Source organism: Triturus cristatus, chromosome 7 (genome assembly GCF_964204655.1).
Source record: "Triturus cristatus chromosome 7, aTriCri1.1, whole genome shotgun sequence".
Taxonomy (NCBI): Eukaryota; Metazoa; Chordata; class Amphibia; order Caudata; family Salamandridae; genus Triturus; species Triturus cristatus.
Window position 1 is genome coordinate 274,594,060 of NC_140590.1, and position 17,485 is coordinate 274,611,544.

General features: G+C 43.1%; 1 protein-coding gene across 5 annotated transcripts in view; it reads right to left on the reverse strand.

The window, feature by feature from the left end:
* Positions 1-1,675: 1,675 nt before the first annotated feature.
* MED25 (mediator complex subunit 25) overlaps positions 1,676-17,485 on the reverse strand; it is a 277,582-nt gene continuing 261,772 nt past the window's right edge. For all 5 annotated transcript variants that reach the window (XM_085616238.1, XM_085616237.1, XM_085616236.1 and 2 more), the window contains one exon: positions 1,676-2,728. In XM_085616238.1, the coding sequence (XP_085472364.1) occupies positions 2,619-2,728 (110 nt within the window). In that variant the 3' untranslated portion in view covers positions 1,676-2,618. The remainder of the gene's footprint in view (positions 2,729-17,485) is intronic.

Sequence of the window (17,485 nt, forward strand, 5' to 3'; positions counted from 1 at the left end):
CTCTATATCTATCTCTCTCTCTATATCTATCTCTCTCTCTATCTCTCTCTCTCTCTCTATCTCTCTATATCTATCAATCTATATCTATCAATCTATATCTATATATATCTATATCTATATTCACTGAAAAAACCATAGGTTTCACACATGTTATAGTTAGCGGAAATTTTACTGATAAAAAACCAGTGAAATTGCCCCGTTATAGTTAGTGCTGGCAACTATAACTCACGCGACCGCAATCCTCTGCTGATGCTAATACTGTATTTAGACACTTATTTGCCCATGTCTTCTTCCATACATTTTTAGCTATACATATATTACAAATATTTTTTTTTCATAAAGACACATATGTCATCAGCAGAAGATTGCGGTCGCGTGAGTTATAGTTGCCAGCACTAACTATAACGGGGCAATTTCACTGGTTTTTTATCAGTAAAATTTCCGCTAACTATAACATGTGTGAAACCTATGGTTTTTTCAGTGAATTTGCAAGGTTTTTTAAATGCTAATTCCTAACTATAACGTGTGTGAAACCTATGGTTTTTTCAGTGAATTTGTACGGTTTTTTAAATGCTAAGTTACTTTACGCCATTCGAGGCGTGAGCGCCCACTTAACGCAGTTCGTTCCGTGCACGGTTTTTATCAACTTTAATAAGCCCTGTACATTTGGTGGCCTTCGGCCACCAAAAGCACAGGGGGTGGGGTCAATGTGGATAGTGTTTTTTTTATTTCGATTTTATAATTTCATGTTGCCAAAATTTAGTTTTTTTTACCTATTAATAAGCCCTGTACATTACATGGCCTACGGCCACCAAAAGCACAGGGGGTGGGGTAAGTGTGGATAGTGTTTTTTTTATATATTTTTTTTTACCGTACGCTTACGGTAAGCGTACGGTAAGCGTACTCGGCGAAATTGCCGAAAAAAAAATACAACCGTTTTTGCTCTTGGGGGATGTTTGGGGACTCCCTCAACATGACTATGTGGGAGGGAGTTGTCAAAACAGCCCCGTAACATGTTTTTGGCCATCTTGTTTGATAAACAACACTCAGTGCGAGAGACAAAATGGCGGCCGCCGCTTCCTGGTTTCGGCCGATTCGAATGTTTACTAAGATCTAAGAGCCAATCAGAATCGCGCTCGCGCACGCCACCGTACGCTTACGGTAAGCGTACGGTAAGCGTACCGTAAGCGGGCTCAGATATATATATTGATTTAAAGGCTATTTTCTCAGAATCTACTGAACAGATTTACACCAAACCTACAAAAGGCACTTCCTTGACCTAGGGACTACCTCTCTGCCAAATTTCTAGTAATTCTGTTCAGCCGTTCGGGCTGTAGCTCGTTCTAAAGGTCCTATGGAAAAATGCATGGGAAAAACGCGTTTTGGGACCCCCCTTTTATCTCAGCCCCCGCTTGACGAATCCCCCCCGAGACTTTCAGGGTAGGAGCGGAGCGTAGCGCCCCACCTATTTTGAGAAATTCGCGAGGATTCATCGACCGGCGCCAAAGTTATTCAAAATAGAATGTTGAGGTTTTCCTATGGAAAAGGGGTCCTAACTATAACTACCTACTGGCGACCGCCAGTAGGTAATCTATCTATATATATATATATATATATAACATGGCCTGGAATAGTATTCAGTAGAAACAAGACACATTGACATAAAACAAAGGAATATGGTATTGGATGTTTATTATTAAATGTAACATTATGCTTTCTGGTTGGCTTGGAAAGACAGTGACAGAAAAACAGCCACAAGCAAGACTGTACCAGTTCAGTTGAGCTATGTTCATCTCCCCGCCCACCATAAAAAAATAATCTACTAAACAGGATTTTCGATTCCTCTCCAGGGCTAAAGGAGATATTCACATAAGGGTCAATCAACTGAAACTATGCCTTCAAAGGCTCTTAAACCGTGATTAACAGCTAACAAAGACACACAAACTAAATGTGCCTTTACTGATGTGCAACTGTCTAGCGGCTGAAGTGATGAAGAGCAGGCCAGCCGCAGAGTTCCACCTCAGCCATTTTAAAAACAATAAATAAGTTCCTGTTAGTGCTGCAAAAAAATGCACAGGAGTAGGGCCAACAATCATTGTGTCATATCTGTTCTCACAGATGTTGGGAGTGCCACTGAGAGGGAGTCAACCATAATACCCTCCATCTATCCTCAAAGAATTTCAGAGTATCAGCAGGCGGAAGCCAGGTTTACAAGCAATCGCCATGCTCCCATACTTTCTAACCAGTGTCTGGGGTGCAGCAGACCAGGAGCGTGACCTACCTACTATCATTATGCCCATTTCTCTTCAATAATATTATAGTGCACTATGGAATGAAAGCAGGGCCTAAAAATTGAAAAGACACCAACTACACGCGTCATTAATGTTGCAGGATGGTCAGAGTAGTCGATAAACAGAAAATATACCCACCCTCTATCCTGAATGGTACACCACAGATGATGTTATGAAAAGGTGAGGTCTACAAACAGTAATGTACGTCAGCAATATCCTGGAGTTATTCTGGGAACACCAAGGCCTAAAATAAAGACATCATCCCTTCTTTCAATATTACATGGGGGGGAAAGAGAGTCTGTGCAAATGCAATCCTCAAGAATATCTTTAGATAAGGTCCATCAGAATGTCGTCCTCCGAGACACTGGCAGTTTGAACCTGCTGCAGTCCTGGCTGTGTGATGGGTCCGCGAGGCACAGAACTCATCATCATTGAACCTACACAGAAGGAAAAAAGAAAAAGAAAACAACAATGAGGGTACATCTTTGTGACAAGATTGCAACAAGGAAGGAGACCTCCAATGACAGACACTGCAATACACAAAAGTGTAGGGGCTAAAATGAAGGCCCTTTAAATCCCAGGCAGTTGCAGATGGATTTTGTGGAGGAATTTCTCTCTAGGCCCCCCATATTAGTCTTGACAAAAGGAATTTAAAAAATACAAGTGTTGTATAGTTTGCATATAAGCAGCTAGGTGTAGCTATATGGAGGTGTATGCTAATCGTGCTTTCTGAAGGTGAAGTAGCAAATAATGTCTTATACTGATTGTTTAAGAAGCTCTTATCAGCCCCTCTCGGTGAACCTGGCTGTCCAGTCCGTAGTGCTTCATGAAGAAATGGAGCGATGCTTTGACCCATGTGGCATGTGCCCACAGACCTTCTATAGGCTGCTTTTTGGCCAATGTGTAGTAGATCTTGATGCAGAGTACGATCCAAAGGGCGATGGTCCTATTCAGCATGGCCTAGCCTTTTTTACCTCAGCAAACCCCACACAACTGATCGTCCACCTGGAGTTCTTTAGCCTGAATGATGTAAAAACTCAGCGTGCTTCTGGGGTCCAAGCGGTGGAGTCTCTTCTCCTCAAAGGAGTGAGGCGAAGCTCAGAACACTGGCAGGGTAATGATTTGGCGGACGTGGAACCTCACCACAGCTTTTGGCAAGAAAGATGCTTGTATCCATAGACCCAGTTTGTCCAGGAAGAAATATGTATACTCGCTCACTTGCAACGCTCACTCGCCGCGCCAATGTTCTGGTGACAAGGAACACCGTCTTGAGGGTAAGAAGCCACAAAGGAAAGATATGAAACATCTCAAAGAGAGTACACATCAAATTTGTGAGGACATCGAGGTCCTACTGTGGCATGACAAAAGGAGAAAGGGGAATAAATTGTTGGAGACCTTTCAAAACCAGTATCAAAACTGGTGATTTAAACAATTAGGGCTGATCCGGCAACCTCAGAAAGGCTGAAAGATATCCCTTAACTGTGCCCAAAGTAAAGCTTTGCCAGACGAGAGACAACAAAACCACTGTCAGTTAACTTGTCCTGGATGGGGTCAATCTGGCATGTGCTGCGCCAAACCACAAATTTGTCCTAATGACAGGGGTATACAGTTTTTGGGGAGGGACACCTGGCTGCCAAAATGGTCCAGGTGCTAAGCTCAGCCCAGTAGCTGCAACAGCAGGTCCTTCCTGAGGGGCAAACAGATCAGAGTCCAGATGCTCTAGCACAAGAGCTCTGGATGCCATACTTTCTGTGCCCAATCTGGGGCTATTAAGATGACTTGGGCCAGATTGGTCCTAATCTTCTTCAGAACTCAGGACAGAAGAAATATCAGACAGGAAAGAAACAGGAGTCCTGAGTTCTGCTCTAGGCGGAACGAGTCTTCTAACGAGAAGCACCTTGGAAACCCCAACGTGCAGAACTACTGACATTGCATGCTCTCAGTGGTGTGGAATAGATCGAGCCAAGATTCTCCTCACTTGAAGAAGGGACCCTGCTCCACCTACGGTTATAACTACCACTTATGATCCGATGGGTGTCGGCCGATGAGCTTCTCCGCTCTGGCATTCAAATATCCTGCCAGGTGGTTCACCACTAGGCAAATGTGCCTTCTGGCACAGGGTACAGGACTCCACACTGCCCTGCTTGTTGCAATACCACGCTGGGTGGTGTTGTCCATAAGCACTGGCACCCACTTCTCTTTGCGTTGAAACCCTTCCTTCTGTCCATCAAAGTGGATAGCCCTCACTCCAGGAGGTTGATATGGAGCTGGGTCTCTGCTGGAGACCAGAAGTATCTTATCTCCACCTCTCCCAGATGGCCACCCTAACCCAGAAGGGACGAATTGTCACCACGGTCAACTCTGCGTAGGGTAAGGAGAAGGGTCTGCCGTTGCCACAATCGCATTCCTGCAACCACCACTGAATATCTGTGAAGAAATGGGGTGTATTATATATGGTGTGGTAGTGAGACCTCGTCGTGTAATACACTACCAACCCTTTTTAGGACAAGTTAGGTTATGTTTGTCAAAACTTTTCAAATCTGGGTAGCTCTGGCTTCAAGCAGTCAGGCTGCCACAAAGGAACAAGTGTAAAGCATTTAAAAAGCACCAAAATAATTGAAAAAGAATAAAACATGACTCAAGAAATCAGACAATAATTTATAAAAGTAGGTTACATTTTTAAGACAAAAAATTGAAACTAAAAGGAACAATACATTAAGAATTTTCACTTAACAGCTAACAAGCTTTGGCAAATTCAACAAAGTTGCCACTGCAATTTTTCAGCAAAAAGTTACAGTAGGGATTGATGCAGACACTTATATAAAATGTGGGCACGGAGCCTGTCAAGGGGACCGGAGAAATTTTTCAGCAAAAAGTTACAGTAGGGATTGATGCAGACACTTATATAAAATGTGGGCACGGAGCTAGTCAAGGGTACTGGCAAAGGTCCAAAAAAACACGAACCTTGCAGAGAAAAGCAGTCTTCAGTCCAGTTCCACTGTCAGTTGTCCCTTGCCATTGATTTCTAGTAAGTGGTCCTGATACAGGACGCTAAATATGTTCCAGGATGCTGAAGAGGCTGTGAAGTCGATGGGGTGTTCCTGGGGCTAGTCCTCGGGCCATGGTCCAGCTGGGGCTACGTCCCTCTAAGTAATCTTTGGTCCAGCAAAAGTCCAGTCACCATTGGACTACTGGTTACTGGGCACAACAAAATCAGCCTTTCTCTTTTTGTACACCCAGCTGCACTCAGACGACTTTCCCAGGTCCAGCAGAATGGGGTACAACTTTTGAGTATCAGGTCTTGGTCTCCTGGGCTGTGCTGCAACATGGAGCGAGGATCGAGTGCTCTGGGCTCCTCCTAAGATTTTGTGGCCCTGTGCTGAGCATAGGCAGTCAACCAACTGACTCTTGGAGTCTCTGCTTCTCACTAGGCTTAGGGGACAACTTCTCCATACCACAGCAGGCACAGTTCTTTTCTTCGACAGCCCAAGGAGCAGCAGGTGCAGTCCAACTTTGATGCAGACTCTCTATGCTGGTTCCAGGGTCCGCATGGCAGTCCTTCTTCAGTATTCTACTGCAGTCCAAGCTAGATGTGAGCTATGGATGCCAGGGGTGCTCCTTTCATGCCCAGAAGGTGCCCTTCGGGGAGGATGTGGTCACTAGCCAATGAGGTACATGGTTACCTCCCGCTTGATGACAACTTCCTCTGAAGTGTGGCATCTAGCTATCCCAGAGTGGGTGTGGAGCTTGCTAGCCTGCCCTGGAGGTGTGGCTACCTAAGGGCTACATGCCCATGGAAAAAAACTGTTGTGCCAGTGTTTCCCCCATCTCTGTTCTCGACACCAATCTGTCTAACAAAACAAAGGAGCAGCCCCTCTAAGCTTCTTCTCAGGAGGAAGTAACACCTCTTCCAGCAGCAGGTCTCTATTCCTACCTGTCCTGGGAGTAGTTTACACGTCTCAGCAGACTGGAAGAAGGCTGCCTTGTGGCCAGCATTTGTAAATGGGCACTAGTAAACTTGGGCAAAGGAGTGGCAACTTTCTAAAAGTTGCATGTAGCAACAAGTGACATTAATTTCGACTTGGGAATCAAGTTGGGCTTAATGTAAGAATTTTTCAATACCTTGGAGTACCAACTTTAGTAGTCTTTAAAAAAAAAATTTATGTATGGTCATCCCCAAGTTATTGGACTGAGGCAGGTGGTTTTTTGACAGAGTGCACTGAGACCTGGTAACCAGACCCCAGTGCCTGGCCCTTGCCCTTACTGGTTTGTAGAATTGGCTTTTACCCAATTGGCAGCGCTAACTTACCTGCAAGTCCCTAATAAATGGTACTCAGGGTTTCCCTGGCATGTAAGTTAGGAGGTACCCCCAGGGTGTGCAGCACTGGTTGTGCCACTATGGGTGGGGCACAAGTAAAAAAAGAATCCCAGCCCTCCATTAGCAAGCTGAAAGAGCAGTTTTAACTGCTGGCCGACTGTCATTTAAAGCAATAGCAAAGCCAGACTTCCCCCGGTACATGTGTAAGACACCCCTATGGCTAGACTATGGAGTCCTAAGGCAGGGTGCGAGATGTTTCATAGGCAGAACATGGAATTTGACATGTTCTGACAGTAAAAAATAGGAATTGTCATTTTTCTATGGAAAAGCTTGGTTGCTCCATTGGCAAATGTAGACTTATATGCTGACCCCTTAGTTATGCTATTACTGGAACAGTGCGACCAAAGTGGGTAATTTAAGGTATCAAACAACTTGTTAAATTAAGCCCAACTTGATTATCAGGACGAAATTAATGTAACAAGTAGAAGTGTGCAACTTTAGCAAAGTTGCCACTTTGCTGCCTTAAGTCCCTCATGCACTGGTTGCACATAGTGTCCTGTCACAAAAACAGTTTTCTGGCCTCACTGGTAACGACTCCCAGGAAAGGATACAGTAGGGGCCTGCTCTGGAAGGTGGTGTCACCGCCTTCCTACGGGAAGCCACACAAGTGTTGACCCAAAAGATGAGCTTCAAAAGAGAAGCAGCCTTTGAAGAGCAAATGAGTAACACTTGGGAGAGGGGCTGCTCCAATGTTCAGGCAGACAGGCTGACACTAGGGACAGGAGAGGGGAAGCCAAGTGCCAGACTGGTTTTTGAGTGGTGGGTAGCCCCCTTGGCAGCTACACCTCTGAGTTGGGTTAGGAAGCTCCACACGCAGGGAGAGGGGTCTTGCCATCTTGAAAGTGAGAAGAATGGTGCATCATCGGATGCCAATATGCCACACTTTGCAGGAAGTGGTCATCAGGTGGGAGGGAACCTGGTAGCTCATTTGTTACCAAACAAATTTTTCTCTGAAAGACATTTTCTGAACATAAGTAGGGCACCCCTTGCACCCAAAACTCAGATCTCGATTGGACTGGAAGAAGGACAGAGGAAGGGCTGCCCTTTTGCATTGTGGAACCAGCAAAGAGAGGCTGCACCAGCTGATCCTGGTGGCAATCAAATGAGAGGGAGTGTGCCTGCTGTGTACTGCTTAAAAAGAAATTGTCTCCAGAGCCTAGTCTAAGCCAAGAGACTACAAGCTGACCTCCTGTTCACAGCACAGGGACACAAAAGCGGAGAAGCCTTCTGGAGCTAGTTGACAGCCCAAAGTCTTCAACTTGCTGCCAACCACCCTTGTGCAGCACTAGGGACCAGACACACAAAGTTGCACCTGAATTCGCGGAGCACAGGAGTGTTGTCAGTGTACAGTTAAGACCCCCAGAGGAGGCATTACAAGGCCAAGAAGGATTGGCCAGTGACCGTGATACTGGGCAACCAGTAGTCCAGTAGCAACTAGTTTTCCTCCAGCATCGAGAGGACTTCGAGAGACGTTCATCCTGTGACCAGGATCGCTTCACCCCCTTCGTATACCTTGTATATTCTATATCTCTGGAACCCTCTGGTGGATCTTTTTTGTTGTGGTGTCTAGAAATACATAAAATGACAGTCTATTTTTATAAATTGATATCTGATTTCTTTCGTGTCTTGTTGATTTCTTCTTCAATTGTTTTGGTGCGGTTTAAGTGCTTTACACTTGCGTCTTTGTGTAAGCCTTGCTGCTCAGAGCCACAGCTACACAGGGTTGGGATAAAGGTTTGACAAACGAAACCTAAGGGTCCTAAAGGGATGGGTAGGTGTATTAAACGGTGAGGTCGCACAACCACACCATATAATACACCCCATTTCCTAACATAATCCCATTCAGGAGTTAGCACAGCAGAGCTGTCTGCGTCTAACCCTGTACTGGCCAATGGAGGTACTAGCCTTCTTCCCAGTAAAAACAACAATTGCGAGTTTTGACTGTCAGACCACGTGAAACACACGTTCTACTTTTTAATAGGCTGCACCCTGCCTTAGGACTCAATAGGCCTGCTGTATGGGTAACTTGCATTAATTGAAAGAAAAAAAAGAGAGTAGGGCTTTGCCACTATTTTAAATGGCAAAGTCGGGTTATCAGTTTTAAACGTGTTCTCAGGGGTCCCTTTAGTATTGGGCCCACTGAGACTTCAGATCCCACTGCAGAGCCAACATATGCCACCTGGCATGCTTGAGCAGCAGGATCGGGAAGCCATCCGTCCCAGTAGCCTCAGAGTCAACTTCACTGAAAATCATGACAGATGTTGAAAGACTGGGATCGTAGCCTGTAAGTCCTAGACTCTTCATTCTGAGGGACAAAACCGAACCATGTCTAGTATGGTTCTGATGAAGAAGTGTGTCTGAGAAGGAGGCAGGTGCGACTTTCGCATATTGGTAGCAAACCCCAAAAATGGCAGGAGGTTTGCCATAGTATGGAGGTGGTTGACGACTGCATGGGTCAAGCCCGCCATCAGCAGCCAGTCCTTGAGGTAGAGGGAAGACTGGAACCCTCAACCTCCGAAGGTGCGCTACTATCACTGCCATCACATTTGTGAACACTAGAGGTGCACTGGTGAAAACAAAGGTGAGCACAGCGATCTGAAAATGCTCTCAGCTCACCATGAGCCACAGAGAGCACCGATGGGCCTTCAGGACGGGCTCCCCCTCAGTACCCCTTTGACCAAAAGGGCTTGCACTTCCTGCCTTAAAACAGACATATGGCTGTCTGACAGTCACTCTGGGGACGGTGGAAACTGCGGCAGAGTGGCAATGAATGGCAAGATGCACCCCTTCTGCGCTATCTGCTGGACCCATCTGTGCGACGTTATGGTCTGCCAGCCCGGAAGCAATCGTTGGAACCTGCCTCCAAGCAGGTGGAAGGGGGTTGGGGAGTTATGGATCAAGTAGTTCGCTGACCCTGACCGCTTGGGCGGTGGCACTGTGGCCTCGAAACTGCTAAGCACCTTGCAGTGGTTGAACTGGCTGACCCTATGGGGTACCTCTGCCGAAGCTGCGAAAGGATAAGCTCATGGATTGTACTGTGGCCCTGCACTCCTTGAACCGCTCCAGAGTGGAATGTGCCATGTCTCCAAACAGGTTAGTCCAGTCAAGGAATGGCAGCAAAAGGCAACGCTGGTGCCAATGGCTCGTCCAATCTAATCAATGGTGTCCAAGCCACAACAAATTGTGAACTTTGTCACATCACGACCATTCCATATTGGCTTGGGTTAGGGCAGGTCATAAGTCTTCTGGTACACCTGGGAGTACTTAATCCACCAAATCCCAATTAGTGTGGAAGTAGTGGCCTAGGAGGCAGCTGGCATTCACAGATTTCACGGCCATGCAGGTGGAAGAAGATACCCTCTTCCCAAAGGTTTCCAATCGTTTGGACTCCCTAAGTGAAGAGGGGGGGGGGGGGGAGTCGGGGGGGTATAGTCAGAAAGGTATTTGGGTTTGTCCAACTTGTACACGCCATGACCACCGAATTTTCAGGGTAGGGATACTGAGACACAAATGCAGGGTCGACCGTGACAGAGAAGTGGTGTGTTGCAAATTGAAGGTTAGTATCGTTATAAGATTAAGGAAGCACTCCTAATAAACAGTTTGTGAGATAGCTGTTTCCCTAATTTTCTATCAATGCTGCTGCAGTTGAGCATAAGTTGTCCTCTTATGCTGTGAATATGTAGTTATTAGCAAGTATGCACCTGTTTGAACTGCGCACTGTGCACTGGTGTCAATGTTAACACCACAATGTAATCCAAATCATACTACTTAGACAGTTTTCAAATAAATTGTATGACATTTACTTTACATGCATGTATCTTGTCAGTTTTTCAACATCAAATAAAGTTTTGCCAAATGAAAAAAACATATCCGCATCATTTTACATGTGTTCCATGACAGTTTACAAATATGTTAAAAGTTCACATAATTGCATTTTTAATTCACATGCCCTTTTAATTCACATGCCCTATGCATTTCGGAACTCAAAGGTTCCTTCTTCAGGGGCCAATCTGAAAAAAAAAAAAATGTATGCATAAGTGTTCATTTTGATAATGACTACATGTGAGGCTCTAAGTTTGAAGCTTTTGTTACAATGCCTACCTGAATGATCCGAATGTAAAGTGCCTGTGTGATAATACTGAAATAAACCAAAAGAGATGAATGTGATGTGTGAGATCATTGATAGCTAGATGAATCTAAAGACAGTGTGGAAAATGTAAGAGAAAATGGCTTACCTGTATAGAAAGTAACACTAAAGTCACCTAAATGGTACAAAAACACTGAGTAAGATCAGTGTGTGACTGAAACACACGTTAAAAGATAAAATAAAGTAATTGTGAACGGATTTACCTCGGTGGGGTGAGGATCCACTATGGTCTGAAAATCAAGAAATATCGCACCGTAAGCATTCCATGCAAGATGAATTTAAGTTAATGCGAGAAAAATAATCAGTTGCTTACCAAAAATCTAGGTGAGTGGTCCCGTAATTAAGTAACTGTCAAGAAGCATACGTGACAGCCTGAAAGTCAAGAGATATAATACATTAAGCTTTCAATGCCGGGACGAGTTCAAGATAGTACGAAAGAGGTAATGCTGTTCGAATGCTTACCGGTATCCTTGGTAAATAATCCCGTAATCAAATTTCTGCCTAATGGCTTACGTGACAGCCTGTGGCGGAATGGAGATTTAAAACATAGAGCAATGGTGTATTGGTATAGAAAGCGGACTAGGATTAAGCAGTAAGACCAGTGCAACCGTTGATCGTGGTGAAGCGCCATGTTGGAGTGGAAATAGAAAGGATACTGAAGTGCTAATGGGTGAATTACTGAAATTTGCTGATCAGTAATTCTAAAATATATAAGATGTGAAAAGATGCCGAATAGATAAACAAACTGGAAGATGCAAGGTGCCACGTAAAACTATAAAGTGATATAATAGAAGCGCACAAACAAAACTGACTAAGTATGATAAGCAACGGTACTACGTGATTATTACCGATCAGTAAACAAGATCGAAAGATAACTGTTAAGAATAACCTAGTCTATACATGACTGATTCCAGTGAACAAAGTGAGCCAAAAGGCATAGAAAAATGGAAAATCATACCCGCTGTATATTAATAAAATAAATGCTCTATTTCGTGCCAATCAGGGTGCTTAAGGCATGGATAAATAAGTTTCAAACGGATACCAAATATATGGTGACGCAACTAAAAAGAAAATAAATGAATGAGTAAGGAGTGATATTCAGTGTTTAATGATGTGTTCTCATCAATGTTGTTGCTGCGACCTAATGCGTGTGTGAATAAAACAACCTAATACGTGTGTGGATGAAACATGATTTTCAATGAACGGAGACAATACATCTCGTACTACTGTTAGATCATATGGCTAACACATTTTGGTGATATATAGTGAATGTTATAGATAACATGCCATGTCCAATCTGTCGTTCAGCCCTTTTGGGAGCATTGTATCCAGGAATTTTATCCAATATGTTTCTCTTTGGAGAAGTTTAAGATGGTTATTAACTCCAGGTGTCATTTGTCATTTGTACATGTTCTACAATTTGGAATCTCAATTGGGAGAAAACCAATGTTATTTCGATTTCATTTAAACCCGATCTTTATGGACAAATGGTATTCCATTCTCAATAAATGCTCATTGGATTTAATATTACTGATCATTGAGGAATTGTCAAAATCCATCAGAGAGTTGGAGGATGAAATTAATACCTTGAAGGGGGAATTACAACTAAGATTGGAACATGACACGTGGAAAATTAATCTGGAAGGTCTTAATCAAAAATTGGATAAATACAGCAGAGAACTCCAGGAAGGGAAACTGAGGAAATATAGAAGGGACACAATAGATTACAAACTCAATGAGGTATACACTTGGGCCGAAATCTATGCACGTAAGAAATTTGATCAACGTAGACCAGCAACAAATTCTTCAGAAGAAAGTCTAGTGTCAGATAAGGATACCAGACGACCAATACAACCTGGGTCATCTATCCCTGAAATTTCAACTTCAACATCTGGAACTGTCGAACAAATAGAATCAAATCGGGCAGTGTCTTTTTTATCTCAGGCCCCAGATCAAGGACAGCCACCGGCTACGCTGAAAAGCACATTAAGCACAAGAGACCGACCAGGCGAGGACAAGGGCGGCAAATCATTGCGCAGCGAGAAGAACATTCCTTAATAGTAAACATTTCCTCGTTTAATCTCACACCACAGCAAAAAAGAGTTCTGAACAAAGGCCTTTCTTTTGTACCGACTAACACTACCAACAGCATTGAAATGGATATAACTATCTTCAAATTCATGCGCACATTACGGTTACGCCATTTTTTCACTAATGTGGTCAACCAGGAATCAACTCAGCCTATCGACACCACTAAACAATTTAAACCCAAAAGTACTTTTCTGGCACCAGTGTCACATAAAATGTTAGATACTTTTGAGATTATGGTCCAGAAGGATATACAGACCTTAAATCTTACCCAAAATAAACACCAAAATTTAACCAAACAAGAACGGTACATAATCAGATCAATAGCTCAGAATCCAGACATCATCATTCAACCAGCAGACAAGGGAGGAGCAATGGTCATTATGGACACCTCATTTTACAATCAGCAAGTCAACCGTCATGTACTGGATCCTAACACATACCTACCATTAACCATTGATCCCACCACTGAATTACAAACTATACTCAATGACATATTACAAAAAGTTATTGATCAAGGTTGGATTGAAGAACCCACAAAACAATTTCTCACTACCATCAATCCTCGTAGGCCTCATCTGTACATGATTCCTAAAATTCATAAAGATCTGCATAACCCACCGTTTAGACCAATAGTTTCTGGCTGCGGTTCACGATTCGATCCTATTGGCAGGTATTTAGACCATTACCTCCAAAAATGTGTACAAAATTGGCAATCGTACGTGAAAGACACCACAGATTTTCTCCATAAGCTTGAGACTATTCAATCAGAAGTACAACCATCATGGTTTTTATGCACTATTGACGTGGTGGCACTATACACATCCATACCTCACATGGCAGGAATTGAAGCGGTTGAGTGGGCCATATTACAATGTAATGACATTGATGTTGATAACGTTTTTCTTCTGCAACTCCTGCATTTCTGCTTACACCACAGCTACTTCAACTGGAATGAGACATACTATGCCCAACTCTCCGGAACCTCCATGGGTTTTTCGGGAGCACCATCGTATGCCAATATTTTTATGGCATATTTTGAACAACAACACATTTTCAATAACTCTACATGGTGGTCAAACATTAAACTATACTGTTGTTTTATTGACGACATATTTCTAATTTGGACCAACACAAAAGACAACTTTGAAAGCATGATTCAAACTCTCAACATGTATGATCCTAGAATTCAGGTAACTTACAAGATTCATGAATACACCATTGAGTACCTTGATGTTACTATCTATAAGTCACAAGAGGGTAACACACTCGAAACATCCATCTTTTCAAAGCCAACTGATCGAAACAATGCATTGGACCACTCAAGTTTTCACCCCAGAAGTCTCATAAGAAACCTTCCATATTCACAATTCATCAGAATAAAACGCATTTGTTCAAACTCACAAACAGCCCAGGACAAAATCAATGAATGCAAACATAAATATCATCTAAGAGGCTATCCGGACAGTACATTACAAGAATGTGCACAAAGAGCATCAATGAAAAATCGCATGCACCTTCTTCAAGTCACCCCTAAGGTTATGAAAGACAACATAGTGTTTGTATCCAAATACACCACAAGCTCATCAGCAATCAAGAGGATAATCAACAAACGGTGAGAACTTTTGTCTAACGAACCAGACTTCAACAATATCTTTCAGGAACCTCCCTTACATGCATTCACCAGAGGGAGAAATGTACGAGAATTATTAATTCCTGGATACAATGCTCCCAAAAGGGCTGCACGACAGATTGGACATGGCATGTTATCTATAACATTCACTAGATATTACCAAAATGTGTTAGCCATATGATCTAACAGTAGTACGAGATTTATTATCTCCGTTCATTGAAAATCATGTTTCATCCACACACGTATTAGGTTGTTTTATTCACACACGCATTAGGTCGCAGCAACAACATTGATGAGAACACATCATTAAACACTGAATATCACTCCTTACTCATTCATTTATTTTCTTTTTAGTTGCGTCACCATATATTTGGTATCCGTTTGAAACTTATTTATCCATGCCTTAAGCACCCTGATTGGCACGAAATAGAGCATTTATTTTATTAATATACAGCGGGTATGATTTTCCATTTTTCTATGCCTTTTGGCTCACTTTGTTCACTGGAATCAGTGATGTATAGACTAGGTTATTCTTAACAGTTATCTTTCGATCTTGTTTACTGATCGGTAATAATCACGTGGTACCGTTGCTTATCATACTTAGTCAGTTTTGTTTGTGCGCTTCTATTATATCACTTTATAGTTTTCCGTGGCACCTTGCATCTTCCAGTTTGTTTATCTATTCGGCATCTTTTCACATCTTATATATTTTAGAATTACTGATCAGCAAATTTCAGTAATTCACCCATTAGCACTTCAGTATCCTTTCTATTTCCACTCCAACATGGCGCTTCACCACGATCAACGGTTGCACTGGTCTTACTGCTTAATCCTAGTCCGCTTTCTATACCAATACACCATCGCTCTATGTTTTAAATCTCCATTCCGCCACAGGCTGTCACGTAAGCCATTAGGCAGAAATTTGATTACGGGATTATTTACCAAGGATACCGGTAAGCATTCAAACAGCATTACCTCTTTCGTACTATCTTGAACTCGTCCCGGCATTGAAAGCTTAATGTATTATATCTCTTGACTTTCAGGCTGTCACGTATGCTTCTTGACAGTTACTTAATTACGGGACCACTCACCTAGATTTTTGGTAAGCAACTGATTACTTTTCTCGCATTATCTTAAATTCATCTCGCATGGAATGCTTACGGTGCGATATTTCTTGATTTTCAGACCATAGTGGATCCTCACCCCACCGAGGTAAATCCGTTCACAATTACTTTATTTTATCTTTTAACGTGTGTTTCAGTCACACACTGATCTTACTCAGTGTTTTTGTACCATTTAGGTGACTTTAGTGTTACTTTCTATACAGGTAAGCCATTTTCTCTTACATTTTCCACACTGTCTTTAGATTCATCTAGCTATCAATGATCTCACACATCACATTCATCTCTTTTGGTTTATTTCAGTATTATCACACAGGCACTTTACATTCGGATCATTCAGGTAGGCATTGTAACAAAAGCTTCAAACTTAGAGCCACACATGTAGTCATTATCAAAATGAACACTTATGCATACATTTATTTATTTTTTTCAGATTGGCCCCTGAAGAAGGAACCTTTGAGTTCCGAAATATATAGGGCATGTGAATTAAAAGGGCATGTGAATTAAAAATGCAATTATGTGAACTTTTAACATATTTGTAAACTGTCATGGAACACATGTAAAATGATGCGGATATGTTTTTTTCATTTGGCAAAACTTTATTTGATGTTGAAAAACTGACAAGATACATGAATGTAAAGTAAATGTCATACAATTTATTTGAAAACTGTCTAAGTAGTATGATTTGGATTACATTGTGGAGTTAACATTGACACCAGTGCACAGTGCGCAGTTCATACAGGTGCATACCTGCTAATAACTGCAAATTGAAGGTTGACAGACGGGCCAGAGCCGGGTTTGGCCCAGGCCCGTAAGTGGGGATCTGTAAGTGCCCCATCAAAGGGCATGAGTGGCTCAATAGACATTTGCCCCGGGCTGAGGCACTTTGATCAAGACATTGGTTTTGACCTCCATGGTGGGAAGCTGGCGATCAAGAACTGCCGCTGCCCTACGCATGACCATTAGATAAGATGTATTCCCTTCCTTGGCAGGGCCTGGGGGAGAGAGGATTCCAGACTTGGGGGAAGCGTCAAGTCCACTGGCATCTTGGAGGTTATCATACCAATTGTCCTTGTTGTATGGTTGCCCTATCACCCACACGAAAGTCACTGTCCAAATCCTTATCAAATAAGGAACACAACGCATGCGTGCTTCCTTGGAGGTGTTAAGTCAATTGGGGGAGGGAGCATTGACGAAAATTGAACACACACTCGGTCGGAGTCGTAGCAGTGCCGACTCAGAATCAGAGAACAGAAAGCACTTCTCGTCCTTAGCGTCGATGGCGTCTACATCAGCAGCGTCGGAAATGGGAACTGGACAAGGCCCAGTGGTGGAATTGAGTAAGCTAACTGACGCCCAGGTGAACCTGCCAGTGGTAACCCAGATGGAGGGCTTCTCTGCTCCTTGTGGCCATGACGGCACGCCAAGTGATTCAATAAGGATCCAATTACTCTAAGCATAGTCTTGTAGAAATATGATCTGCCTTGGTGTTGCAGATGTCCTCAAAAGCTAGGGTTGTGCCAGAACAAATCGTGAAATTGCCTATGACATCGATCAACTTCAGGAGCAAGATTGAGTGGCATGGTGATGCCTTTGCCTCTTCTTAGGAGTATGTGAGCTGTGGGAAGGAGCAGAGTCCTGCTTAGAATTTTTGTGTTTTTTCTTCAACCCCGAAGACTTGAATGATACGATGATCAACTTTGGGAATGACTCCCGAAACTTGAACTAGTCTCGTTGCAGAGATTTCCGGTGCTTGGTGACATGGAGTTTCACCTCGTGGTCTCCTATGTATGGCCTTCCGGTTCATAGACGTGCAGTCAATGAAGG